This window comes from Entelurus aequoreus, linkage group LG21 (assembly GCF_033978785.1).
Source record: "Entelurus aequoreus isolate RoL-2023_Sb linkage group LG21, RoL_Eaeq_v1.1, whole genome shotgun sequence".
In the NCBI taxonomy this organism is placed as follows: Eukaryota; Metazoa; Chordata; class Actinopteri; order Syngnathiformes; family Syngnathidae; genus Entelurus; species Entelurus aequoreus.
Window position 1 is genome coordinate 34,770,244 of NC_084751.1, and position 27,611 is coordinate 34,797,854.

The window sequence follows — 27,611 nt, forward strand, 5'->3', positions numbered from 1 at the left end:
CATTTGAAAACATCACTGCACATCATAATGGCAGCTACAGTTTCCATCTTAAAGATCTAAAACAATTATTTGGGAATGTCTGGCGGGCCAGATTGAAAAGCTTAACGGGCCGCATGTGGCCCCTGGGCCTTAATTTTCCCAGGTCTGATTTACGGGGTTTGCCTGAGCTTGTGTGATTAGGCGCAATCATCACATCACAAATTCCTGGAGAGACTGTGTAGTATTTGCTCGAAGCAAAGTGAAACTATTTGATATATCTTCATAAAGCAAAGTTGCTGAACAGTGACGGTTCACTTGAGGGCCTCTCTGGGAGGGCATGTGAGATGTCAGGGGGGCCATGAGAGGCAGGGAACTTCCAGGGAACTTCATTCTTGAACCATACACAAGCCTCCAGCTACAGTCAGCAGTGTGAAAAGTGTAGGTAATGAGAATATAAATAAATCAACATTGTAAGGTTCTTCACAGTATTAAAAAAAAAATGCTGTTTCCTGTGGGGCGTGACAGAAGAAGCTCAAAATACACAAATAAAGGTGGTGTCACGATTACCACAATTTAGTAGTTTTATCACAATTGTTATTACAATGGTGTCATGCCGGCTTAAAGTTTACCTTGTCGCCCGGCTCTCCTGTTTCCCCTTTGGGACCTTTTAGGCCCATAAGACCCTAGAAAAGAAACATGTATGTCATTCATGATACAGATTTTTCTAATCACATTTTGGAACAAATCATATACAGTGGTACCTCAGGATACGAGTTTATTTGCTTTTGTGACGCAGCTTGTACCTACTTTTCAATCTGTGAACATCACAACTTTAACTCGTAGCATGTCTTTTAAAAATACTTTTGAGATAATGAATATTGTAATACAAAACCCAAGACCAGTGAAGTTGGCACATTGTGTAAATGGTAAATAAAAACAAAGTACAATGATTTGCAAATCCTTTTCAACCTATATTCAATTGAATAGACTGCAAAGACAAGATATTTAATGTTCGAACTGGTAAACTTTGTTTTTTTTTGCAAATATTAGCTCATTTGGAATTTGATGCCTGCAACATGTTTCAAAAAAGCTGGCACAAGTGGCAAAAAAGACTGAGAAAGTTGAGGAATGCTCATCACACACTTATTTGGAACCTCCCACAGGTGAACAGGCTAATTGGCAACAGGTGGGTGCCATGATTGGGTATAAAAGCAGCTTCCATGAAATGCTCAGTCATTCACAAACAAGGATGGGGGCAGGGTCACCACTTTGTCAACAAATGCGTGAGCAAATTGAAGCTATTGCAAGGAATTTAGGGATTTCACCATCCATGGTCCGTAATATCATCAAAAGGTTAGGAGAATCTGGAGAAATCACTGCACGTAAGGGTCAATGTTCGTGACCGTCGATCCCTCAGGCGATACTGCATCAAAAACCGATATCAGTGTGTAAAGGATATCACCACATGGGCTCAGGAACACTTCAGAAAACCACTGTCAGTAACTACAGTTTGTCGCTACATCTGTAAGTGCAGGTTAAAACTCTACTATGCAAAGCGAAAGCCATTTATCAACAACACCCGGAAACGCCGCCGGCTTTACTGGGCCCGAGCTCATCTAAGATGGACTGATGCAAAGTGGAAAAGTGTTCTGTGGTCTGACCAGTCCACATTTCAAATTGTTTTTGGAAACTGTGGACGTCGTGTCCTCCGGACCAAAGAGGAAAATAATAATTTGGATTGTTATAGGCGCAAAGTTCAAAAGCCAGCATCTGTGATGGTGTGGGGGTGTATTAGTGCCCAAGGCATGGGTAACTTGCACATCTGTGAAGGCACCATTAATGCTGAAAGGTACATACAGGTTTTGGAGCAACATATGTTGCCATCCAAGCAATGTTATCATGGACGCCCCTGCTTATTTCAGAAAGACGTGGCTTCAAAGAGTGCGGGTGCTAGACTGGCCTGCCTGTAGTCCAGACCTGTCTCCCATTGAAAATGTGCGGTACATTATGAAGCCTAAAATACCACAACGGAGACCCCGGACTGTTGAACAACTTAAGCTGTACATCAAGCAAGAATGGGAAAGAATTCCACCTGAAAAGCTTCAAATATTGGTCTCCTCAGTTCCAAACATTTACTGGGTGTTGTTAAAAGGAAAGGCCATGTAACACAGTGGTAAAATGCCCCTGTGCCAACTTTTTTGTAATGTGTTGCTGCTATTAAATACTAAGTTAATGATTATTTGCAAAACAAATTAAGTTTCTCAGTTGGAACATTAAATATATTGTCTTTGCAGTCAATTCAATTGAATATAAGTTGAAAAGGATTTGAAAATCATTGTATTCTCTTTTTATTTACGAATTACACAACGTGCCAACTTCACTGGTTTTGGGTTTTGTAAGTGGTTTTAGAGGCCTGAATTAAATGATCAGCATCATGGACCTGTAGCAATTTGTTCAGACTGATTAACTACTGTACTTCTGAATACTTTTGTTCATAATTATGTCTTGCATGTTATGATGTACCAGTTAATGTTTTATCTGATAATTGTCCTACTTACCTCATCACCGTTTTCCCCTTTGGACCCGCGCTCACCCCGGTAACCCCAAGGGCCCTGAGGTCAATTAACGTGAAGAAGTTAGAACATGATCAGAAACACAGAATTTTGTTTAAAATAAATTACAACATAACTGATACAAATTTATCAAAAACATGAAAAATATATTTTTTTTAAATAAATAATAAAATGCGATCAGAAGTTTACTTACACGAATTGTGGGCTTGAACGTCTCTAATATTTTTTTATCTGAATTTACTTAGATCTTTTTCCAGGATAGAAGGATAGTACAACCTACATCAAGGATTGATAACAATTTTTATTTAATCAGAAACTACCCGTACATTACAATATCTGGACCATTTCTTCCAATCTGTTCCATTTGCATCCCCAGAAAATAAAATGTATACAGTTGAAGGAGATTCATTTGGCTCCATTCTCTTCGGTGTACCGAAATGTGATAAATATATACAGGTATATATACAGTATATATACCTAAAAAAATGTTTCATGTTAATTGTTTATTTTTAGAATAACATTTTTGTTGAATCACTGTAATTTACATCGTGTTGACATGCTATCTCATGTATTTGCTATTCTATGCTAAAAAAAATTACTCCTAATAATGTCAGTCCGCTTACTCAAATAAGTCAATTTAATCACAGGATCCTTGTATAAAAATATAACAAAGTGCACATTTTGAGCAACTCAAAATGCCTATTACTATATTTACAGTTGAAAAAAGACAGAAATGTAAATATTTTTGAGATTTACAACAAAAAAATGTCACCCTTTCTGTTACATATATTTTTTTACCCAGATTCCAAATGAATTCAAACTTCCTAAATTGTTATTTTGCAAAATCATTGAAGCTGTATTTTCCACAATCATTGCACCCTAGAAAAATAATGGATCACATAAATTATTAAGATCCTTATTCCCATGATGAAAATAGTAAACTGATCTAGTGCACACACCTTTAGGTAACTTTGGTGCAAAAAATATATAACTCACCTGTAACCCCGTGACACCAAGTGACCCAGGCTGTCCATCTCCTCCATTTTCCCCGTCTTTGCCCGGGGCCCCGGCTTTTCCTCGAGGGCCCCTTGGTCCTTGCTCCCCCTGCCAGACAACATAAATTACTTGCGGTACACATAGGTTACTCACTTCTGACAACTGTGATTTATATCCCGCTTGTTAGGGAGAAGCTGCGACATTTGAACAACTGACGAGGCGCAAAATCTTAAATGAACACAGCGAAACAATCACACTCAGCTGGAACACTACACTGTAAATTATACGTTAGCGGTTCCGCGAAGACATTAATCACACATACAAGGCATCATCCTGGATCACCACATTCTGACATGAGGATTGTAAGATGTAATAACTCAACAGGATTCACAGGGAATGAAAATATCTTCTAGACAGCTCTAAAGTACTTTGACTTACAAAGAAAAGTAGCTGATACTTGAATCGTGTCATGAAAACCAGAGGTGTGCCGTTAGGGCCAGCAATGCATTCTCTGCTGGCCAAATATAAAGCATGATTATAGAGTAATAAAAGTAAATTTTAATCTAATTTCCATAAAGTATTCATCAGATTCTATTCATGTCTTATTAGGCTCAAGTGTTGCTTGTTATTACGTTAGAGCTTTTATCCAATCAAAGTTCAGCTAGCTTTTTGCCAGTGCTGTATGGATTCTGCCAGATAGACAGTTGATAGACAGTTGAGATAGCCAATCAGAGTTGTTGGCAGTAGCCCATCTAAGTAGCCTTACGCTAAATGTGACTGTGGTTGGATGTTCACTTGTCACTCCCAAGTGAGAATCCAATCACAAGTTGTAATTTGCAAAAAGCAGGAAGTGGCACCGGAGTCATCGATTCTGACTTTTTTAACTCACAAAGAAAAAGTTTGAATATTTTATTTATTTATTTTTCCCCATTTAAAATGTTCTTTACAACTATTTTAATTTTGACAATAAGGTATGTTTTAAATGCTGATGCAGGTTCATTGACTTTTAAATGTGCCGAAATAAAATTGAATATTTTGTTTGTTTCCCAGGAGATGGATCAAAGATACTTTAGCTTGCTTAGAGAAAATTAGTTTTCTTTGTCTTGCCCAATGTGTGTATGTCATTTTTGTGTTTGCACCATTATTTAAGTTTGTTTTCTTTTGAGTGGGATTTAAAGGCCTACTGAAATGAATTTTTTTTACTTAAACGGGGATAGCAGATCCATTCTATGTGTCATACTTGATCATTTCGCGATATTGCCATAATTTTGCTGAAAGGATTTAGTAGAGAATATCGACGATAAAAATCGCAACTTTTGGTCGCTGATAAAAAAAAGCCTTGCCTGTACCGGAAGTAGCGTGACGTCACAGGTTGAAAGGCTCCTCACATTTCCCCATTGTTTACACCAGCAGCGAGAGCGATTCGGACCGAGAAAGCGACGATTACCCCATTAATTTGAGCGAGGATGAAAGATTTGTGGATGAGGAACGTGAGAGTGAAGGACTAGAGTGCAGTGCAGGACGCATCTTTTTTCGCTCTGACCGTAACTTAGGTACAAGCTGGCTCATTGGATTCCACACTCTCTCCTTTTTCTATTGTGGATCACGGATTTGTATTTTAAACCACCTCGGATACTATATCCTCTTGAAAATGAGAGTCGAGAACGCGAAATGGACATTCACAGTGACTTTTATCTCCATGACAATACATCGGCGAAGCACTTTAGCTACGGAGCTAACGTGATAGCATCGGGCTTAACTGCAGATAGAAACAAAAGAAATAAACCCCTGACTGGAAGGATAGACAGAAAATCAACAATACTATTAAACCATGGACCTGTAACTACACGGTTAATAATTTCCAGCCTGGCGAAGCCTAGCAATGCTGTTGCTAACAACGCCATTGAAGCTAACTTAGCAACGGGACCTCACAGAGCTATGCTAAAAACATTAGCTATCCACCTACGCCAGCCAGCCCTCATCTGCTCATCAACACCCGTGCTCACCTGCGTTCCAGCGATCGACGGAGCGACGAAGGACTTCACCCGATCATCAATGCGGTCGGCGGCTAGCGTCAGATAGCCCGTCTGCTATCCAAGTCAAAGTCCTCCTGGTTGTGTTGCTGCAGCCAGCCGCTAATACACCGATCCCACCCACAGCTTTCTTCTTTGCAGTCTTCATTGTTCATTAAACAAATTGCAAAAGATTCACCAACACAGATTTCCAGAATAATGTGGAATTTTGCGATGAAAACCGAGCTTTTTGTATTGGATACAATGTGTCAGAATACTTCCGTTGCATGGCAGCTCCCGCCATCAGTGTGTGAGTGTGTGTGTGAATGGGTGAATGTGGATATACTGTCAAAGCGCTTTGAGTACCTTGAAGGTAGAAAAGCGCTATACAAGTATAACCCATTTATTATCATTTATTCCGTTTCAACGATTGACGTCACGTGCATACGTCATCATACATAAACGTTTTCAACCGGAAGTTTCGCGGGAAATTTAAAATTGCACTTTATAAGTTAACCCGGCCGTATTGGCATGTCTTGCAATGTTAAGAATTCATCATTGATATATAAACTATCAGACTGCGTGGTCGGTAGTAGTGGGTTTCAGTAGGCCTTTAAAGATTGGCATGATACATTAAACTATTAGTGACCCAGGTATGGAGAGAAAGTTGTGTATTTTTAATGCAACCAAACAAAAAATAAAAGCTTTGGTTGCAAATCTTTCTTTTTGTTACAAATATTTTGTTGGGTTCTCAACTTTTTCCACTTATGATACAATACCAATATTGGAGCCTTAGATATTGGTCCATACCTATACTGATCCAAAACCATCTGTCATGATCCGTTACCCGGGTTATGGCGTGATTTATGTTTAGTAGCTTGTTTCCTACGTTTTAGTCTGTTTCCTGGCTGCACAATCTTTCATTTTGTTTACTTTTAGTTTTCATGGGCACTAATTCTCCACACCTGCCCTTGTTTTGTAATCAGTGTTCCCACCAGGCGTTTTGGTTAATCACTCCCCTTTGTAGTTTTCATTCACCCAGCACAAGTTGCTGGGTCAATGCTCGCTTTCGCGACATTCACGTTACCTCTGGTTTTTCGAAAGCGAGCATTGACCCAGCAACTTGTGCTGGTTGACTGAAAACTATAAAGGGGAGTGAATAACCAAAACACCTGGTGGGAACACTAATTACAAAACAAGGGCAGGTGTGGGGAATTAGTGCCCATGGAAACCAACAGTAAACGAAAGGAAAAATGGCGCAACCAAAGCAGACTAAAACATCAGAAACAAGGTACTAAATATAAATCACGCCATGACCCGGTTAACAGATCATGTACCATCTCAGCAAGAATCCTACATATTCTATTATTTTGCAGTGTGGAAAGTTAGTAAAGGTTTGATCAAGTGAAATCAGACAGCTTAGTCAGTTTAGACAGCTAACAAAGAACAATGGTAGGTATGAAAAACACAAACTTATTTATCCGGCAGGGGGTGCTGGAGCCTATCTCAGCTGCATTCGGGCGGAAGGCGGGGTACACCCTGGACAAGTCGCCACCTCATCGCAGGGCCAACACAGATAGACTGACAACATTCACACTCACATTCACACACTAGGGCCAATTTAGTGTTGCCAATCAACCTATCCCCAGGTGCATGTCTTTGGAGGTGGGAGGAAGCCGGAGTACCCGGAGGGAACCCACGCAGTCACGGGGAGAACGTGCAAACTCCACACAGAAATATCCCGAGCTCAAGATCGAACCCAGGACCTTCGTATTGTGACTAACCCGTTAATCCCTGTGCCACCGTTTCATAACCAAATAGTTTTTTTTTTAGCAAAACCTAGTGGCCACAACAATTCGTGAAGTTCAACTGGAGCTGGAGCCTATTCCAGCTGCACTCAGGCAGAAGTCGCCACTGTCATGATCCGTGGCCCGGATCATGTTTTGTTTAGTCATGTTCTGTTAGTTTTAGATTCCCTTAGTTCCTGTTTTGTGCACGTCTGGGTTTCTTTTGGTTACCATGGGTACTAATTGGGTTCACCTGCCTCTGGTTAGTGGTCGGCACGCTCACCTGATGTTGAGCACTAATCAGAGAGCTATTTATTCACCTTTCTCGCCACACTCAGCCTGGCTTCGTTCTGTCACGTGGGGGTCGCATCTTACTGCATGGGTTGTTCTCCCGAGATGCAGATGGACAACTCGTGGGGTAGGATATGATTTATTCCTCATAAATCATCCAACTTACAAAAATACAGGAAACCAACAAAAGACAAGCATGCCGAACACACGGGAAGCTAAGGCGAGATTTAGCACAGGAATCAAAGCATAGAAAACAAGGAATTTACCCAACGTTGCATAAGGCAAACAACGAAGCCAGACTGAGTGTGGTGAGAAAGGTGAATAAATAGCTCTCTGATTGGTGCTCGACAGCAGGTGAGCGTGCCGACCACTAACCAGAGGCAGGTGAACCCAATTAGTACCCATGGAAACCAAAACAAAACCAGAGGTGCACAAAACAGGAACTAAGGGAGTCCAAAACTAACAGAACATGACTAAACAAAACATGATCCGGACCACGGATCATGACAGCCACCTCATCGCAACTCAGAATGCAGTAAATTGAATGATACCGGTTGAATGATATAGATGAGACGTTTGTTAATGTATATTTTCGAATACACTTCTGCCTTGGAGACTTTGTATCTGTAAGTTAACTACTATAATTCAAGAAATACACGGCGCACTTACCCGTGAAAAAAATTATCCCATGAGGGGAACCTTAAACGATGGGTTAGTGTGGCTGACACGGGGTTTAGGCTAAATAATTATTTGTTTAAGGAGGTATCCGGCTTAATGTAGACAGGGCCTTAGGAAGGTAAAAAAGGACTACATCATACTGTATGTGGGGCCATAGGAATTAAAAACATTCACAAGATTATCACTGGAGTATGTCAACCTCTGCTTCTGTAATCAAACATTCAGGTTTTCCCAAACCAAAAACCCTGGATTACCAGACCTGTCCACACACCCCTCAGAGCCCAAGATTCTGGCTTTAGGTGGAGATGACAGAGCTCTGTACAGGACTGCTTGAGCGGATTTGAAAAGGGCCAAGATGGACTAAAAGACGTACAGATGGGCCCAGCCTGTTCAGCCACAAAACACAAGAAGTTTATCAGGACCTACAATATATCACAAACTATTGTCATGTGGTCGATCAAGACCTGAGTGGGTCGCTGGTTGGAGAGATACAATGTTTCTGTTCTTGTTTTGAAACAGCACAACAGTAGTATAATATATTCTAGCCCTGCTCTCAACCCCACCTGGTTCCTGGACCCATTCCCTCAATGTAAAGGAACACTAGGTCAGACAGGTTCTCATTGAGGGCTGCTATCCCCAGAGTACCTTGTAAGGTTCTTAGAGGGGGTGTGTTTCACAATGCATCTCTATACCTCAGTATTGTTTGACTCATTCCTAGAATCCAGCATCTCTACCTACCGTCTCTCCTGGCATCCCTGGTCGCCCGCGTTCCCCTGGTTCACCAGGAGCGCCCTGAAAAACAATTATAATCAAGAAAATGACATAAAAAATATTATCTTCATTAATAAGGCAAATTCCTAACCCGCATGCCAGTCTTGCCAATCTCTCCAGGTGGTCCAACAGGACCTTCTTCGGTCTGCCAGATCACAATTAAGGAAACCAGAATCAGATCAACAAGGTGATGTAACCAAATGTAAACAACAATAAAGATGAGTGATCATCACTCCATACTTACGGGCCAACTGGCACACAGCAACTGGTAGAAATTGGTTTTCTACAATGATGAAACACAAGTTTATGTTACTGATTTATCAACTGATGACAAAAATAACAATAAATCATGAAATTGCCCTGTCATGCAAAACCAACTTATCTGACTTATTGGTACCTTCTTATGTGTATTTGGGATCAGCACAAGTCCCAACAATTTGAAATCAAACCGTGGAGGCATTGCAGAGATATTTATAAAATAATCTTGTTTTTCAAACTTCCTCCAAATGGTTGGTTTGTAATTTGCTATTTTTGTGACGTTGCCATATGTGACGCCAGCAGTTTATCCATAGATGGTAATAATCTACCCCAAATTCTTGTAAAATCCTTGTACGAGTCAGCCTATTTTACTTTATGTAAAACATCATGTTCACTATGAAACCAGTGAAAGAAAATGCTCTGTTGTCTGGTTTGCGCTAACCGCCACAATTGTCTACACAAACTTTCAGCCTCCTCTGAAGTAAAAAGTGCCTTACTGTTAACTTCATAATTCCTGGCATTGTTCCTTCAACTGTGAAGAAGTCACCGCAAGTGTGTACAAAGAAAAGTCCTGTTAACCCACAACCTTTCACCAAAATATGGATTTTCCGAAAAACTACATTTAATGGCGTAACCAGTGCCTACTCTTTATGGTAATGGAGGAGACAATGAATCTGTAAGTAATAATAGTAATTTAGAAATATGTGAATGGTACGTTAGCAATGTTAGCTCAAGTTGTTGTGTAGCTTGCTTAGCCTTCTACAATAGCATCACAATAGCGTCACCCACATCTGTGGTCCTCTCCAAAGTTTCTCATAGTCATTCACATTGACATCCCACTGGGTTGTGAGTTTTTCCTTGCCCTTATGTGGGATCTGAACTGAGGATGTCGTTGTGGCTTGTGCAGCCCTTTGAGACACTTGTGATTTAGGGCTATATAAATAAACATTAATTGATTGATTGATAGTAATGAGGGATTCATTTGCACCTAACAACTTCACCTCTCAAAACAAAGAAGAAGCAGCCAGAAAGTAGAATAAAGATAAGTCTTTATAGCAAAAATCTATGCAATATTTTGAGCAAAGAACCATCATTAGTATGGAGATTAAATGAAGTGTTTGACAAAAAAAATCTTATCTGCAGTTCAGTTGCCTCAATTCAACCTTCTATGAGCCAAATGATGAAGGATCTGAGATGAGATGTTCTGCAATTAATTTCCTGACTCCGTCACCGACAGGCCTCTTGGGGGTGAAGTTCAAAGTATGTTTCGTAAACCACAAAACCCTACCAGACTCGTTTTTCTGGTCCATTCCTTTTATGCTTAGGAAAGGGCTCCTCGTCCCTCTAACATACTCGGGGGTGTCTTCTGCAACATGTGGCTGATGTCATCGTATAAAGACCAAGTAGACGTGGACAGATGTCTTCTTGCACGCACTAAAGTCTAATCTGCTAAAGGTTTGCATATGAAAAAACTTGAATGAAAGCATCCATCCATCCATCGGTTTTCTACCGCTTGTCCCTTTCGGGGTCGCGGGGGGTGCTGGTGCCTATCTCAGCTGAAACCCAGTGAAAGAAAATGTTGTCTGGTTTGCGTTAAACACCACAAGTCTCTACACAAACTTTCAGCCTCCTCTGAAGTAAAAAGTGCTTCACTTTTAACTTCATACTTTGTGGCAATGTGCCTTCAACTGTGAATGTGTGCAAAGAAAAGTCCTTTCACAAAAAGATGGATTTTCCGAAAAACTACTTTAAATGGCGTAACCAGTGCCCACTCTTTATGGTAATTGAGGACACAATGAAACGGCAAGTAATAACAGTCAGTTAGAAATGTGTGAATGTTAGTTAGCAATGTTAGCTCAAGTTGTTGTGTAGCTTGCTTAGCCTTCTACAAAGGCAAACTTGATAGCACACAAAGATGATCGATTGAGATCATGGATTAAGTCTGGTAAATGAGCAAAATAGAGAGCACAATCAATGTAGTGTGTTTGTGTTCATCAACGACTACGGCATCGTCACGGACTACAGTGGCGGACTTGCGCAAATTTTCAGGGCTTATGCAGATCTCAAATACACATCAGCAGGTACCAGAAGGTAAGAAAAGTTGGTTTTGCATAATATTGTGAAACGAAACGGCAGATAATATGTCTGCTAATGGTTGCCATTTAGCGGTCCTTATACATACACCATAGTAATACTTGTATCTCTGACTACGGTAGCCGTAATGCGCCGACAATCCATCAAGCGGTGCGGCTTCAAAGTCGTACTAAAACATTTAGACATATTTTGGAGCACTGTGTGTAATGTTCTTTATTTTCAATGGAACATTTAAAGTTTTGGTGTTATTTACTGGCGTCATATTGCAGTCTACATGTATCTCTGGTCACACTTATCATTACACCATGTACCGAATAAAATAGCTTCGAGGTCGGTAAGCACAACCAGATTTATTCCGTACATTAAGTGCACCGGGTTATAAGGCGCACTGTCAATTTTTGAGAAAATTAAAGGATTTTAAGTGTGCCTTATAGTCTGAAAAATACGGTACATATGTTATTAAAATGTTTAAGCAATATTAAGACATTAAACATGATGGACGTGTGACATGTGTGGAAAACACAAGTTGTGTTTGAACCTCAGTTTAGACAAAGAGTACATTGAGTACGGTAATGAAGTATGCTAGGTGTGTATCATACCTGGAAGGAAGCCCATTCATCAGCAGTGTTCCTCCAAAGGTAAAGGCTTGGTAGACCTGGTGGTCCTGCATGTCCTTGCTCACCCCTTTTTCCTGGACTCCCTTCAGGGCCAATCTTACCCTTTATACATCACAATTCAGTGTATTCAGTACAGCCTTGATACAACATGGTTTCATGAAGCAGGAATGACTTACAGTCGTGGTCAAAAGTTTACGTACACTTGTGAAGGACATAATGTCATTGCTGTCTTGAGTTTCCAATCATTTCTACAACTCTTATTTTTTTGTGATAGAGTGATTGGAGCACAAAAAACATTCATGAAGATTGTTTTTTTATGAATTTATTATGGGTCTATGTGGTCAGATGAAACAAAAATGTAACTGTTTGGCCACCATACCCAGCAATATGTTTGGAGGAGAACAAGTGAGGTTTTTAATCCCAGGAACACCATTCCTACCATCAAGCACTTTGCTGGTGGTATTATGCTCTGGGCCTGTTTTGCTGCCAATGACCCCTAACACACGTCAAAAGTGGTAAAGGAATGGCTAAATACGGCTAGAATTAAGGTTTTAGAATGGCCTTCCCAAAGTCCTGACTTAAACGTGTGGACAATGCTGAAGAAACAAGTCCATGTCAGAAAACCAACAAATTTAGCTGAACTGCACCAATTTTGTCAAGAGGAGTGGTCAAAAATTCAACCAGAAGCTTGTGGATGGCTACCAAAAGCGCCTTATTGCAGTGAAACTTGCCAAAGGACATGTAACCAAATATTAACATTGCTGTATGTATACTTTTGACCAGTGTTGGGACTAACGCGTTAGTAACGCGTTAGTGTAACGCCGTTAGTTTCGGCGGTAACTAGTAATCTAACGCGTTATTTTTTATATTCAGTAACTCAGTTACCGTTACTACATGATGAGTTACTGCGTTATTTTACGTTATTTTTTATGTAGTATCGGCTAGAAACAGAAGATCTGAGTGTGTTTTATTGCAGCACTGCGGTGTCGTCCTTCTGATTCTTCCTCTGTCACAAGCCGGAGAGAAGAAAAGAGGCGCGCTCTGTGTGTGTGTCTGGAGGGGAGGGACACACGTGATCCGCGTTTTGATATATGAAACAAAAAAAAAAGTTGTTCGCACGTTCAGTCCACACACAGCGTGGTCATGGCGAGCGGAGTAACGGAAGAGCTTGAACGCCCCGCGCCATTTAATCGGTGTGTTTATAGGTGCAAACTCGGTTGTGCAAAACGAAGGTTTTAAACACATGCTGAATGTGCTTGAGCCACGTTACGACATCCCGTCGCGCACCCACTTCAGCGCTAAGATTGTGCCAGATCTTTATGAGAAGGAGAAGAAAAAAGTTGTGGATGAACTATCCCGAGCATCATCATCGGGTGGACATTCAGGGGAACTATGTGACGATAAGTGCTCACTTCATCACAGCAGACTGGGAGATGAGAAGACACGCCCCCTCTACGAGAGTCACCTTGCGCCGGTACTGACACAAGCAGTGGAGGAATGGAAGATAAAGATATCCCAGTCTCACGTGATAATGCCAAAAGTCCAATAATTGCAGTGAATGAGGCAGGACTGGGACCACAGGTAGGGTGCAGGCCTGGCCCTAACCAATCTGGCGCCCTAGGCAAGATTTTAGGTGGCGCCCCCCCCCCCCCCCCCCCCCCCCCTCACATCAGCAGTGAAGTGTATATACTCACAAAAAACTGAATAGCTTTGTCTTTGACCTTTTTTTTTACTTAAAGAAAGCAAATTAACATATTATATGAGAATGTTATGTTATGATTATCTTTAACCGAATCACAGCAGTGCTCAAATTAAAAAACAGAATTTCCTCTCATGTGATATTGCTTAATTAACATTAATGATGTGCACCTCGGCTACAGAAGCTAGCTCTTGGGACGTGGAACGTCACCTCGCTGGGGGGGAAGGAGCCTGAGCTAGTGCGCGAGGTGGAGAAGTTCCGGCTAGACATAGTCGGACTCACTTCGACGCACAGCAAGGGCTCTGGAACCAGTTCTCTCGAGAGGGGATGGACTCTCTTCCACTCTGGCGTTGCCGGCAGTGAGAGGCGACGGGCTGGGGTGGCAATTGTTGTTGCCCCCCCGGCTCAGAACCTGCATGTTGGAGTTCAACCCGGTGGACGAGAGGGTAGCTTCCCTCCGCCTTCGGGAGGGGGGACGGGTCCTGACTGTTGTTTGCGCTTACGCGCAAAGCAGCAGCTCAGAGTACCCACCCTTTTTGGATTCACTCGAGGGAGTACTTGAGGGTGCTCCCCCGGGTGATTCCCTCGTTCTACTGGGGGACTTCAACGCTCATATTGGCAACGACAGTGAAACCTGGAGAGGCGTGATTGGTAAGAATGGCCGCCCGGATCTGAACCCGAGTGGTGTGTTGTTATTGGACTTTTGTGCCCGTCACGGATTGTCCAAAACGAACACCATGTTCAAGCATAAGGGTGTCCATATGTGCACTTGGCACCAGGACACCCTGGGCCGCAGTTCCATGATCGACTTTGTAGTTGTGTCATCGGATTTGCGGCCTCATGTTTTGGACACTCGGGTGAAGAGAGGGGCGGAGCTTTGTACCGATCACCACCTGGTGGTGAGTTGGCTGCGATGGTGGGGGAGGATGCCGGACAGACCTGGCAGGCCCAAACGCATTGTGAGGGTTTGCTGGGAACGTCTGGCAGAGTCTCCTGTCAGAGAGAGTTTCAATTCCCACCTCCGGAAGAACTTTGAACATGTCGCGAGAGAGGTGCTGGACATTGAGTCCGAGTGGACCATGTTCCGCACCTCTATTGTCGAGGCGGCTGATTGGAGCTGTGGCCGCAAAGTAGTTGGTGCCTGTCGTGGCGGTAATCCTAGAACCCGTTGGTGGACACCGGCGGTGAGGGATGCCGTCAAGCTGAAGAAGGAGTCCTATCGGGTTCTTTTGGCTCATAGGACTCCTGAGGCAGCGGACAGGTACCGACAGGCCAAGCGGTGTGCGGCTTCAGCGGTCGCGGAGGCAAAAACTCGGACATGGGAGGAGTTCGGGGAAGCCATGGAAAACGACTTCCGGACGGCTTCGAAGCGATTCTGGACCACCATCCGCCGCCTCAGGAAGGGGAAGCAGTGCACTATCAACACCGTGTATAGTGAGGATGGTGTTCTGCTGACCTCGACTGCGGATGTTGTGGATCGGTGGAGGGAATACTTCGAAGACCTCCTCAATCCCACCAACACGTCTTCCTATGAGGAAGCAGTGCCTGGGGAATCTGTGGTGGGCTCTCCTATTTCTGGGGCTGAGATTGCTGAGGTAGTTAAAAAGCTCCTCGGTGGCAGGGCCCCGGGGGTGGATGAGATCCGCCCGGAGTTCCTTAAGGCTCTGGATGCTGTGGGGCTGTCTTGGTTGACAAGACTCTGCAGCATCGCGTGGACATCGGGGGCGGTACCTCTGGATTGGCAGACCGGGGTGGTGGTTCCTCTCTTTAAAAAGGGGAACCGGAGGGTGTGTTCTAACTATCGGGGGATCACACTCCTCAGCCTTCCCGGTAAGGTCTATTCAGGTGTACTGGAGAGGAGGCTACGCCGGATAGTCGAACCTCGGATTCAGGAGGAACAGTGTGGTTTTCGTCCTGGTCGTGGAACTGTGGACCAGCTCTATACTCTCGGCAGGGTCCTTGAGGGTGCATGGGAGTTTGCCCAACCAGTCTACATGTGCTTTGTGGACTTGGAAAAGGCATTCGACCGTGTCCCTCGGGAAGTCCTGTGGGGAGTGCTCAGAGAGTATGGGGTATCGGACTGTCTGATTGTGGCGGTCCGCTCCCTGTATGATCAGTGTCAGAGCTTGGTCCGCATTGCCGGCAGTAAGTCGGACACGTTTCCAGTGAGGGTTGGACTCCGCCAAGGCTGCCCTTTGTCACCGATTCTGTTCATAACTTTTATGGACAGAATTTCTAGGCGCAGTCAAGGCGTTGAGGGGATCCGGTTTGGTGGCTGCGGGATTAGGTCTCTGCTTTTTGCAGATGATGTGGTCCTGATGGCTTCATCTGGCCAGGATCTTCAGCTCTCACTGGATCGGTTCGCAGCTGAGTGTGAAGCGACTGGGATGAGAATCAGCACATCCAAGTCCGAGTCCATGGTTCTCGCCCGGAAAAGGGTGGAGTGCCATCTCCGGGTTGGGGAGGAGATCTTGCCCCAAGTGGAGGAGTTCAAGTACCTCGGAGTCTTGTTCACGAGTGAGGGAAGGGTGGTTCGTGAGATCGACAGGCGGATCGGTGCGGCGTCTTCAGTAATGCGGGCGCTGTATCGGTCCGTTGTGGTGAAGAAGGAGCTGAGCCGCAAGGCAAAGCTCTCAATTTACCGGTCAATCTACGTTCCCATCCTCACCTATGGTCATGAGCTTTGGGTTATGACCGAAAGGACAAGATCACGGGTACAAGCGGCCGAAATGAGTTTCCTCCGCCGGGTGGCGGGTCTCTCCCTTAGAGATAGGGTGAGAAGCTCTGTCATCCGGGAGGAGCTCAAAGTAAAGCCACTGCTCCTCCACATCGAGAGGAGCCAGATGAGGTGGTTCGGGCATCTGGTCAGGATGCCACCCGAACGCCTCCCTAGGGAGGTGTTTAGGGCACGTCCGACCGGTAGGAGGCCACGGGGAAGACCCAGGACACGTTGGGAAGACTATGTCTCCCGGCTGGCCTGGGAACGCCTCGGGATCCCCCGGGAAGAGCTAGACGAAGTGGCTGGGGAGAGGGAAGTCTGGGCTTCCCTGCTTAGGCTGCTGCCCCCGCGACCCGACCTCGGATAAGCGGAAGAAGATGGATGGATGGATGTGCACTTTAACAACTAGGCTTACAACTATACCTAATATATAATGGGGTGGAAAAGTGACTATTACCTGCAGGGCAAACATTAGCTAACCAGAAAGCAATAACAATGTAAACAAAAAACACCTGCTTAAAAGATCTAATACAAATGTCCCTGAGGAATGTAAGGTGGGAGTACTGTAATTACCTAACGTTACATTATTATTTTCCGTAACAATTTAGCCCCCTCCACAATCTTAACCCGACGTTAAAACAGAACTAGCTATTTATTGATTAGCAATTGCCGAATCATGTAACATTAGCTTAATGCTAAAAAGCCAGGTTACTATCACATTCTATAACAGACAAATCAGAATCAGAATCACAATCAGAATCAGCTTTATTGTCATTACGCAGGGTAACGAGATTGAGGCCATTCCATACAGTGCGATAAAACAAGTGTACACTCTATACAGAGGGTGAAATGAATATGTACATGAATATCTACATGAAACAGGGTGGTTGGTGGAATGGGTTATTGCACCGAAGAGAAGGCAGTTATGAGGGTCAATGGGGAAGTCTGTTCAGGGTGGTTATGGCCCTGGGGAAGAAGCTGTTTTTTAGCCTGTTCGTCTTGGTTTTAATGCACCTGTAGCGCTTCCCAGAGGGCAGCAGGTGGAACAGGTCAGAGCCAGGGTGGGTGCTGTCCACTGTCCAATAATTTCATTACCTACCTGCTACCTCTGTCTTTTTCTCGTTTCTCCTCTTCTTTTCTCTTTTTTCTTCCCTGGGCACCTGACAGTTTTGGCCGTTTTGACATCTTGTGTTGATTTTTTGATGTGGTAAGAGTCATGATACGGGAAGGGAGGGGGCGCACCGTGCGGGGGGATGGGGGGGTAATGTTGTAACAAATAATATTTCTATTAAATAGGCTTTACTTTGCATTTTAATTAACGTGGGATTATTTTTTGTATTTAGAAATAATAGTACCAACTTTTTTTTTTTTTTTTTTCTCCAACATTTGTGGCACTGGCGTGGCGCCCCCTGATGGACGGCGCCCTTAGCATTTTTCTATATGGCCTATGCCACGGGCCGGCCCTGGTAGGGTGCTTTGCACATGTAGTGAATTTGGCATTGTCACGCCAAATTTCTTCCCTCTACAAAAACCTTCCCTCCCCCATTTACTTCCGGGGCTGCGTCCAATAAAATCACAAAATTGCCGGGGGTCCTTAACCTGCACGCGACTGTCCTGTTTCGCGCCTGTACAAAAAAAAAAAAAAATCGTTTTCTTCAGATTCCAGCAGCTGTCAAAGACGAAGTATCCTTCCAGCGACGGGCAGTCAAAGCTGAAGTGCTATCGATCGCTGTCAATGACGTAAGAGGAAACATGACCACCGAAGTAAATGGGGGAGAGAAGGTTTTTGTAGAGGGAAGAAATTTGGCGTGACAGCATCCTAGAAGGGAATCTCAGTCAATAGGATGGAGCGCCTCCTTGGGAGGATCAGGAAGGTGGTTTCCTACTTCCACCCAGGCACAACAGCTTGGGCTGCCTACTCATAAAGCTCATACATGAAGTCCCAACGAGGTGGAACTCCACTTATGATATGTTGGAGCAGCAGGCAGCTATATACTCTGCATTGACCCACAAGACCCTGAAAACAAATGTAAAAGACATAATCACCCTGTCTGATGATGATGTGAGAGTTGCAGAGGAGGTCCTCCAGGTGCTTAAACCCCTCAAAACTGTTACATCTCTACTGAGCATTGAAACTTCACCATCTGTGTCAATGATCCTGCCACTGAAAACAAGGATTCTACAACCCATGGCTCCAAGTGTGGAAGACAGCAGCATCACTCCAGATGTCAGGCTTTATTTCACTATCTATGTTTCAAGGAAGATGATGTGCCTTCTTATGTTGCACTTTAAGTTTTTTTTAAATTAATTAATCCAAGTTTAAAGAAAGGATAAATGCCTTTTTATGTTGCACTGTTTTTCATTAATTATGTTAAAAGGAAAATAAAAATGCATGTCAAGTTGATCAACAGATTGTAATATTCTCCAGTGCAATAACAGTACTGAAATGAAGGCTAAAAGGGCATTAATGGGAGCTTTAAAAAAAAAGAAGAATAAAAGAAGTAACTAAATAGTTACTTTTCACAGTAACGCATTACTTTTTGGTGTAAGTAACTGAGTTAGTAACTGAGTTACTTTTGAAATAAAGTAACTGTAACTAGTTACTAGTTTTCAGTAACTAACCCAACACTGCTTTTGACCCAGCAGATTTGGTCACATTTTCAGTAGACCCATAATAAATTCATAAAAGAACTAAACTTCATGAATGTTTTTTGTGACCAACAAGTATGTGCTCCAATCACTCTATCACAAAAAAATAAGAGTTGTAGAAATTGGAAACTCAAGACAGCCATGAAATTATGTTCTTTATAAGTGTATGTAAATTTTTGACCATGACTGTATTACATAAGTCAGGTCAATAGCAAAGGACAGAAGTTTAGAGTTGTAAGATTAGTTATGTTCTTCATCATGAATTATGTTGATTAATTTGTCGAAGGTAATCCGAACAAGTTTTTCTCACCTTATCACCTTTGAACCCAAGCACGCCAGGTTCTCCAGGGAAGCCCTAAAAATGAGGAAAGATGGTGAAGAAGGTTAAAATCTAAAGAATTTCAAGTGCAGCATATCGAAATCATGTTGTCAACCCCTACTCCAGTTTCCTGTTAAATCCCTACTACCAAGAATTGTGAAATGCTGTCAAACGTAAACAACGCGGGTCCGCAGGAAACTACAGTTCAAGGAACTAACCGTTCCAGTTACTTAAAGTTCATGAACATTTGGTGGAAAAGGGCCTGATCTACAAAACCCCAAACCAGTGAAGTTGGCACCTTGTGTAAATCGGAAATAAAAACAGAATACAATGATTTGCAAATCCTTTTGCACCTATATTCAATTGAATAGACTGCAAAGACAAGATACTTAACATTAGAACTGGAAAACTAAATTTTTTTGAAAATATTAGCTCACAAGTTGCAAAAAAGACTGAGAAAGTTGAGGAATGCTCATCAAACACTTATTTGGAACTTCCCGCAGATGAACAGGCTAATTGGGAACAGGTGGGTGCCATGATTGGGTATAAAAGCAGCTTCCATGCTCAGTCATTCATAAAAAAGGATATGACGAGGGTCACTAGGGCGAGGGCGTGAGCAAATTGATTAAGAACAACATTTCTCAACCAGCTATTGCAAAGAAAATAGGGATTTCACCATCCACGGTCCGCAATATCATCAAAAGGTTCAGAGAATCTGGAGAAATCACTGCATGTAAGCAGCAAGGCTGAAAACCAACATTGAATGCCCGTATCCCTCAGGCGGTACGGTACTGCATCAAAAACCGACATTGGTGTGTAAAGGATATCACCACATGGGCTCAGGAACACTTCAGAAAACCACTGTCAGTAACTACAGTTTGTCGCTACATCTGTAAGTGCAAGTTAATACTCTACTATGTGAAGCCAAAGCCTTTTATCAACAACACCCAGAAATGCTGGCGGCTTCGCTGGGCCCGAGCTCATCTAAGATGGACTGATGCAAAGTGGAAAAGTGTTCTGTGGTCTGACGAGTCCACATTTCAAATTGTTTTTGGAAACTGTGGACGTCGTGTCCTCCGGAACAAAGAGGAAAAGAATAATCTGGATTGTTATAGGCGCAAAGTTGAAAAGCCAGCATCTGTGATAGTATGGGGGTGTATTAGTGCCCAAGACATGGGTAACTTACACATCTGTGAAGGTGCCACTAATGCTGAAAGGTACATACAGGTTTTGGAGCAACATATGTTGCCATCCAAGCAACCTTATCATGGGCGCCCCTGCTTATTTCAGCAAGACAATGCCAAGCCACGTGTTACAACAGCGTGGCTTCATAGTAAAAGAGTGCGGGTACTAGACTGGACTGCCTGTAGTCCATACCTGTCTCCCATTGAAAATGTGTGGCGCATTATGAAGCTGAAACTGAGACCCCCGGACTGTTGAACAACTTAAGCTGTACATCAAGCAAGAATGGGGAATAATTCCACCTGAAAAGCTTCAAAAATTGGTCTCCTCAGTTCCCAAACGTTTACTGAGTGTTGTTAAAAGGAAAGGCCATGTAACACAGTGGTAAAAATGCCCCTGTGCCAACTTTTTTGCAATGTGTTGCTGCCATTAAATTCTAAGTTAATGATTATTTGAAAAAAAAAAAAGTAGTTTCTCAGTTCGAACATTAAATATCTTGTTTTTGCAGTCTATTCAATTGAATATAAGTTGAAAAGGATTTGCAAATCATTGTATTCTGTTTTTATTTACGAATTACACAACGTGCCAACTTCACTGGTTTGGGGTTTTGTACATGCCTATCATTTATGGTTCACTTGTCATGGTTGAGTTTCAGAAACTTCCCAGCCAGAGTTTTTCAAAAAGTCTTCCACAAGCACTAAAAACAGAGTTAGCATGTGGAGAAATGTCTAAAATGTCAAGAAAAATGTATCATTCTTATGTGGATACGGTTTCACAAAGACATTATAATGTTTTGGCTATGCCATAAAGAAAGTAGCAGCATTCTGACAAACACTTACTTCCTGCCCGGGAGGACCCATAACGCCCGGTGGTCCAGGTTTGAGACGATACAGCTTGCCATCGGAGCCGAGGACCAGATCTCCATCTTTAGATACGATGGTGATAATTCCAGATTGGCTCCTTTTTGGTAGTTCTCCTTTGCGCTTATGAATATGGTGGATGTCAGTGGTGTTCCGTGTGCTGATGTGTCTGACATGTCCATGGCTGACTGATGGACTCTGGTCGATCACATGAGATGAAGGTAAGACAAAGCTGGACCGTTCATCAGTGTCCTCCCTTTGTGAAGTCGAGTCAACGTGGGCCTCAGGATCGAGGGGGAGCTTAGGCGGAGAAGTCAAATCCACAAAAGACTTTTTGGAGTTATTTCCTGTGTCGAGAGTGATGACGTCATCGGAGGGTTTCCCTGGGAATGTTGATGAAGTCCCCCAACCGGAGTCCACCTTTTTATCGACAGTTATGTTGTCATCCAAATGCTTCGAAGGCACGCCAAGCTTCTCCTTCTGATTTCCCTTAAGTCGATTCCACGAAGGATTGACTCGTCCACCAATTGGTGAGATCAGGTCCAACAAGTCTGTGTCTTCGTCCACGACACTCGCTACACCTCTACGATTGGTCCGTGAGGGCACAGCCCCGTCTTCTCGAAAACCTCCTCGTCGCCACAGCTCGCTTTGCTAAGAAATTAAACAAAAACATGGATGGTGAGACATTTGTTACAATTATCATTATTATGGGCCTGCAACACATCTGGTGAGTGGGTGCTTTGCTTGATCCCATATTAGCATACAATGTTAGCATTTAAGGTAAATTTGTAACCTTTAAACCTACAAACCTTGGAAATATATATATCTACACACACACATATACATATATATAGATTATATATATATATATATATATATATATATATATATATATATATATATATATATATATATATATATATATATACATACATATATATACATGGATATATAAATATATATATCTACACACACACACATATATATATATATATATATCTACACACACAAACATACATACATATATATATATATATATATATATATATATATATATATATATATATATATATATATATATATATATATATATATATATATATATATATATATATATATATATGTATATATATATATATATATGTATATATATATACTGTATATATATATACATCCATCCTTCCATCTTGTACCGCTTGTCCCTTTTGGGGTCGCGGGGGTGCTGGCGCCTATCTCAGCTGCATTCGGGCGGAAGGCGGGGTACACCCTGGACAAGTCGCCACCTCATCACAGTGCCAACACAGATAGACAGACAACCATACTTGCCAACCCTCCCGATTTTCCTGGGGGACTCCCGAATTTCAGTGCCCCTCCCGGAAATCTCCCGGGGCAACCATTCTCCCGAATTTCTCCCGATTTCCACCCGGACAACAATATCGGGGGCGTGCCTTAAAGACACTGTCTTTGGCGTCCTCTACAACCTGTCGTCATGTTCGCTTTTCCTCCATTCAAACAACAGTCACATAATATATGCTGTTTATACACACACATGAGTGACTGCAAGGCATACTTGATCAACAGCCATACAGGTCACACCGAGGGTGACCGTATAAAAAACTTTAACACTATTACAAATATGCGCCACACTGTAAACCCACACCAAACAATAATGGCAAACACATTTCGGGAGAACATCCGCACCGTAACACAACATAAACACAACATAACAAATACCCAGAATCCCTTGCAGCACTAACTCTTCCGGGACGCTACAATATACACCCCCCGCTACCACCAAACCCTGCTACAAATTCCTACAATTTGTGTTTTATCTTTAATAAATGTGTGTTTCACGTGCTACATTGCTTATCTGTGTACATTTATCAATAGTTTTGTTTTAGTGCTTATTAATATTTGTATTTTTCATAAAGCACAGACCAGGATTGGCAACCATATATCATCAAGCATTTAATGTAATGTCAATAAAGCTTTTTATTATATTCTAATCTAATCCTTGATTATGGCAGGCTATATGTATTATGGAAAATTGTAAATTGTTCTTTGAGTGCCCCAAGAAAATGTGTTAATGCCCCTTAATATATAGTTTAACCTTGTAAAATTGTTATTTGAGTGCATGTAGGAAACATATGTTTTTTGGATTGATTAAAATAAAGCCAATACTGACATTTTTCGTACTTCCCTTTATTTGGAAAAGTATCGAAAAGTATCGATATATTTTTTGGTACCGGTACCAAATAATTGGTATCGGGACAACCCGATTTAAGAAAATTGTGGAAATAAGGACTTTGTAAACTGGTGTTTTTCTGAGTCATGGATTTTGATACTAAGCCCTATCTTGTAAAAATGTTAACTGTTATCATGCTAATGTTAGCATGATATCATGTCTTTTACCAGCAATTTAGCTAATTCCATATGTTAAAAATCTAGGATTTTGATACTGGGTGCCATCTCGCAAGAATGCTAACTGTTACCATGTAAGTATTCTACTGTTAGCATACTGTTATTTTATTCTTAGCAAATTTTGTACGTTTGAACCTAAAAATCCTGGATTTTGATACTGGGCACCTTTGTTAAAAAAAATGTTGACTGTTGCCCTGTTTGCTTGCTACTGTTATTCTAGAATTTTGTAAGTTTAAAACTAAAAATTATGGATTTTCTTACCTAGAGTCATGTTGTAGGTATGCTAACTGTTTCTTTCTTAGTATGCTACCGTTAGCATGTTAGCAAGGTAGTTAGCATACTAACTTTTTTTAAAACTTTTGTTTCATTTTACCTTTCAAAACAACTGCGCAAAACCACGGGCTTCAGCTTTAAAACAAATAGCAGACCAATTAAAATTTTGCAGGGGAATTGTACATTCTTAATACATTTTACATAGCAGAAGCGTAACTAAATAGTTAGAATTCCATCCATCCATCTATTTCTACCGCTTGTCCCAATAAAGCTTTTTTTCCCCTAGTGACTCAAAGCACGTTACCCAGAGTTGCGCCGACAGCCTCTCCAACCACCACCATTTCTTCACATTCATACACCAGTGTGAGCGGCAATGGGAGGTAAGGTGCGTAAAGTGTCTTGCCCAAGGACACAACAGCAGTGACTACAATGACCGAAGCTGGATTCGAACCAGAAACCCTCTAGTTTCGAGACAACTGCTCTACCATCTGAGTCATGCCGCCCGCTGTAAAGTGTATGCTTAGCTAATTACAGTGCTGCGATGGTATATCAGATTTTTAACATACTGTACTTAACGTTCTTGTTGTACACAATCTTCAGAATGGCCCTAATCATTATTTTGATACAGGCATTGTTTAATGTTACTTTTCCAGTTTAATACGAGCCAATAAAATACAAGTTGTGGGCTGCAAATGGGGCCCCGGAAAGATTTTGGACATGACTTCCGTCACCTTCACCTTCACAGTTGACTGACATAGGGCAAGCTGACACTTAAATCCAAGTCCATACATCAAAGCAAGAGAAACAACTTTTGATTTGTATCTCATTTACAAACACACTCGCATGCACATGCTCACACACAATCAATCAATCAATCAATCAATCAATCAATCAATCAATCAATCAATCAATCAATCAATCAATCAATCAATCAATCAATCAATGTCCTTTATTTAACCAGGTAAAAACTAATTGAGTTTAAAATCTCTTTTTCAAGAGCGACCTGACAAACAAAGTTACACTAATAATTACAACAAGACAATATAACAGAACAGCAGTCATACCCTAACAGGTCAAAAATAATTTAAAACGATTAAGTAATAATTAAACTTAAAAGCAAGTACATTGCCCAAGAGAACTGGTTTCTCGATCTTTTAAAATGGACTTAAACTCCCCCAAAGTGATCCATTCTGGTAGCCTCAGATCTTTTTTGTCTGGATGTCATTCCATGACCAGGGAGCAGCATAACTGAAGGCTTTTTTTTTTTTACCAAGTTCTGTGTTGGCTCTAGGAACCAACATGTGGAGGACATCCTGTGAGCGTAGGCTGTAATGACTGGAGTCTCTACACACAAAGGACCACAGATAGGTAGGGGGCAAGTCCAAGAAGACAGTTATATATAAAAACTATGCATCGAGGAAGTCTTCGGGCAGTTAAAAATGGACAGTTTGCCTTTGCATACAAAGTGCAGTGGTAGACAAGCTTTCCACAACCAGTAATAAAATGTAAGGCACAGTGATATACAGTGTCTAGTTTTTACAAGAAAGTTCCAGGTGCATTCATAAAAAGCAAGTCTCCATAATCAAGTAAAGGAGTTTAGATGTTTCCTAACTTTTAGGGGGGAAAAAGACTTACAGTATATCTGAAAAAGAAACCCAATTTAATTTTAGGCTTAGAGACAAGCTTTTTTATGTGTGCTTTAAAAGACAATCTCTCATCAATAATAATTCCTAAGTCCTTATATGTTGTGACCAACTCAAGCTCCACCCCATGAGTAGTCAATATTTTAGGTATTTTTTGCCATTTGAGAATAACGTCACCTTAGATTTGTCTGCATTTAGCACTAGCCTAAGTTGGGTCAGCTGGGACTGAACGACATCAAAAGCAGACTGCGAGAGTTTAAGGGTTTGCACTGCAGAGGCGGATGAACAAAATACACTACATTGCCAAAAGTATTTGGCCACCTGCCTTGACTCACATATGAACTTGAAGTGCCATCCCATTCCTAACCCATAGGGTTCAATATGATATCAGTCCACCTTTTGCAGCTATTACAACTTCAACTCTTCTGGGAAGGTTGTCCACAAGGTGGCGGAGTGTGTTTATAGGAATTTTCGACCATTCTTCCAAAAGCGCATTGGTGAGGTCGCACACTGATGTTGGTCGAGAAGGCCCGGCTCTCAGTCGCCGTTGTAATTCATCCCAAAGGTGTTCTATCGGGTTCAGGTCAGTCAAGTTCATCCACACCAGACTCTGTCATCCATGTCTTTATGGACCTTGCTTTGTGCACTGGTGCACAGTCATGTTGGAAGAGGAAGGGGCCCGCTCCAAACTGTTCCCACAAGGTTGGGAGCATGGAATTGTCCAAAATGTTTTGGTGTCCTGGAGCATTCAAATTTCCTTTCACTGGAACTAAGGGGCTAAGCCCAACTCTTGAAAAACAACCCCACACCATAATTCCTCCTCCACCAAATTTCCCACTCGGCACAATGCAGTCCGAAATGTAACATTCTCCTGGCAACCTCCAAACCCAGACTCGTCCATCAGATTGCCAGATGGAAAAGCGTGATTCATCACTCTAGAGAAGGCGTCTCCACTGCTCTAGAGTCCAGTGGCGACGTGCTTTACACCACTGCATCCCACGCTTTGCATTGGACTTGGTGATGTATGTCTTAGATGCAGCTGCTCTGCCATGGACACCCATTCCATGAAGCTCTCTGCGTACTGTACGTGGGCTAATTGGAAGGTCACATGAAGTTTGGTGCTCTGTAGCAACTGACTGTGCAGAAAGTCGGCGACCTCTTTGCACTATGCACTTCAGCATCCGCTGACCCCTCTGTCAGTTTACGTGGCCTAGCACTTGGTGGCTGAGTTGCTGTTGTTCCCAAACTCTTCCATTTTCTTATAATAAAGCCGACAGTTGACTTTGGAATTTTTAGGAGCGAGGAAATTTCACAACTGGATTTGTTGCACAGGTGGCATCCTATGACAGTTCCACGCTGGAAATCACTGACTTTAGAAACAGTCTCCATGCCTAAGTGCTTGATCTTATACACCTTTGGCCGGGCCAAGTGATTAGGACACCTGATTCTGATCATTTGGATGGGTGGCCAAATACTTTTGGCAATATAGTGTTTGACCGCATCATCTGCATAGAAATGGAACGCGGCATCTGATATTTTATCACAAAGATTGTTCACGTAAATGGAGAACAACAGCGGTCCTAATATTGAACCCTGTGTTACGGTCTTTAACACAGGGAGGAAAGCTGAAGAAGACCCAGCAAACTGAAACTTATCAGAAAGGTAATTAGAAAACCAGTTCACAGCATGCCGAGAAACGCCAATCCTGTGCAATCTATCTGGTAAAATCGTGTTGTTGACCGTGTCAAACGCCTTTGACAGGTCAATAAATAGAGCTGCACATAGGCGCT

General features: G+C 42.3%; 1 protein-coding gene and 1 long non-coding RNA gene across 2 annotated transcripts; both read right to left on the reverse strand.

Annotated features, from left to right (window-relative positions):
• Positions 1–638: 638 nt before the first annotated feature.
• On the reverse strand, positions 639–2,826 carry LOC133638856 (uncharacterized). The gene is made up of 3 exons (XR_009823695.1): positions 2,746–2,826; positions 2,538–2,591; positions 639–662 (listed from the first exon to the last, which is right to left on the reverse strand). It is a non-coding gene; the product is annotated as an uncharacterized LOC133638856 (long non-coding RNA).
• Positions 2,827–3,421: 595 nt separating this feature from the next.
• Positions 3,422–21,694, reverse strand: LOC133638618 (uncharacterized). The gene is made up of 9 exons (XM_062031408.1): positions 21,464–21,694; positions 19,434–19,478; positions 12,039–12,158; positions 9,332–9,370; positions 9,179–9,232; positions 9,055–9,108; positions 3,702–3,776; positions 3,549–3,656; positions 3,422–3,431 (listed from the first exon to the last, which is right to left on the reverse strand). The coding sequence occupies exons 1-9, from the start codon at positions 21,664–21,666 to the stop codon at positions 3,422–3,424; spliced, it is 708 nt and encodes a 235-aa protein (XP_061887392.1). The 5' UTR covers positions 21,667–21,694.
• Positions 21,695–27,611: the final 5,917 nt, after the last annotated feature.

What these genes read in the sequence shown, in the direction of transcription:
- LOC133638618 (XM_062031408.1), bottom strand. Translation starts at nt 21,666, where the DNA reads ATGGACATGTCAGACACATCAGCACACGGAACACCACTGACATCCACC. An exon ending in TTGGGTTCAAAGGTGATAAG is followed by an intron (nt 12,159 to 19,433) that starts GTGAGAAAAACT and finishes TGATGTATAAAG; the next exon opens with GGTAAGATTGGCCCTGAAGG. An exon ending in ATAAATCACAGTTGTCAGAA is followed by an intron (nt 3,657 to 3,701) that starts GTGAGTAACCTA and finishes GTTGTCTGGCAG; the next exon opens with GGGGAGCAAGGACCAAGGGG.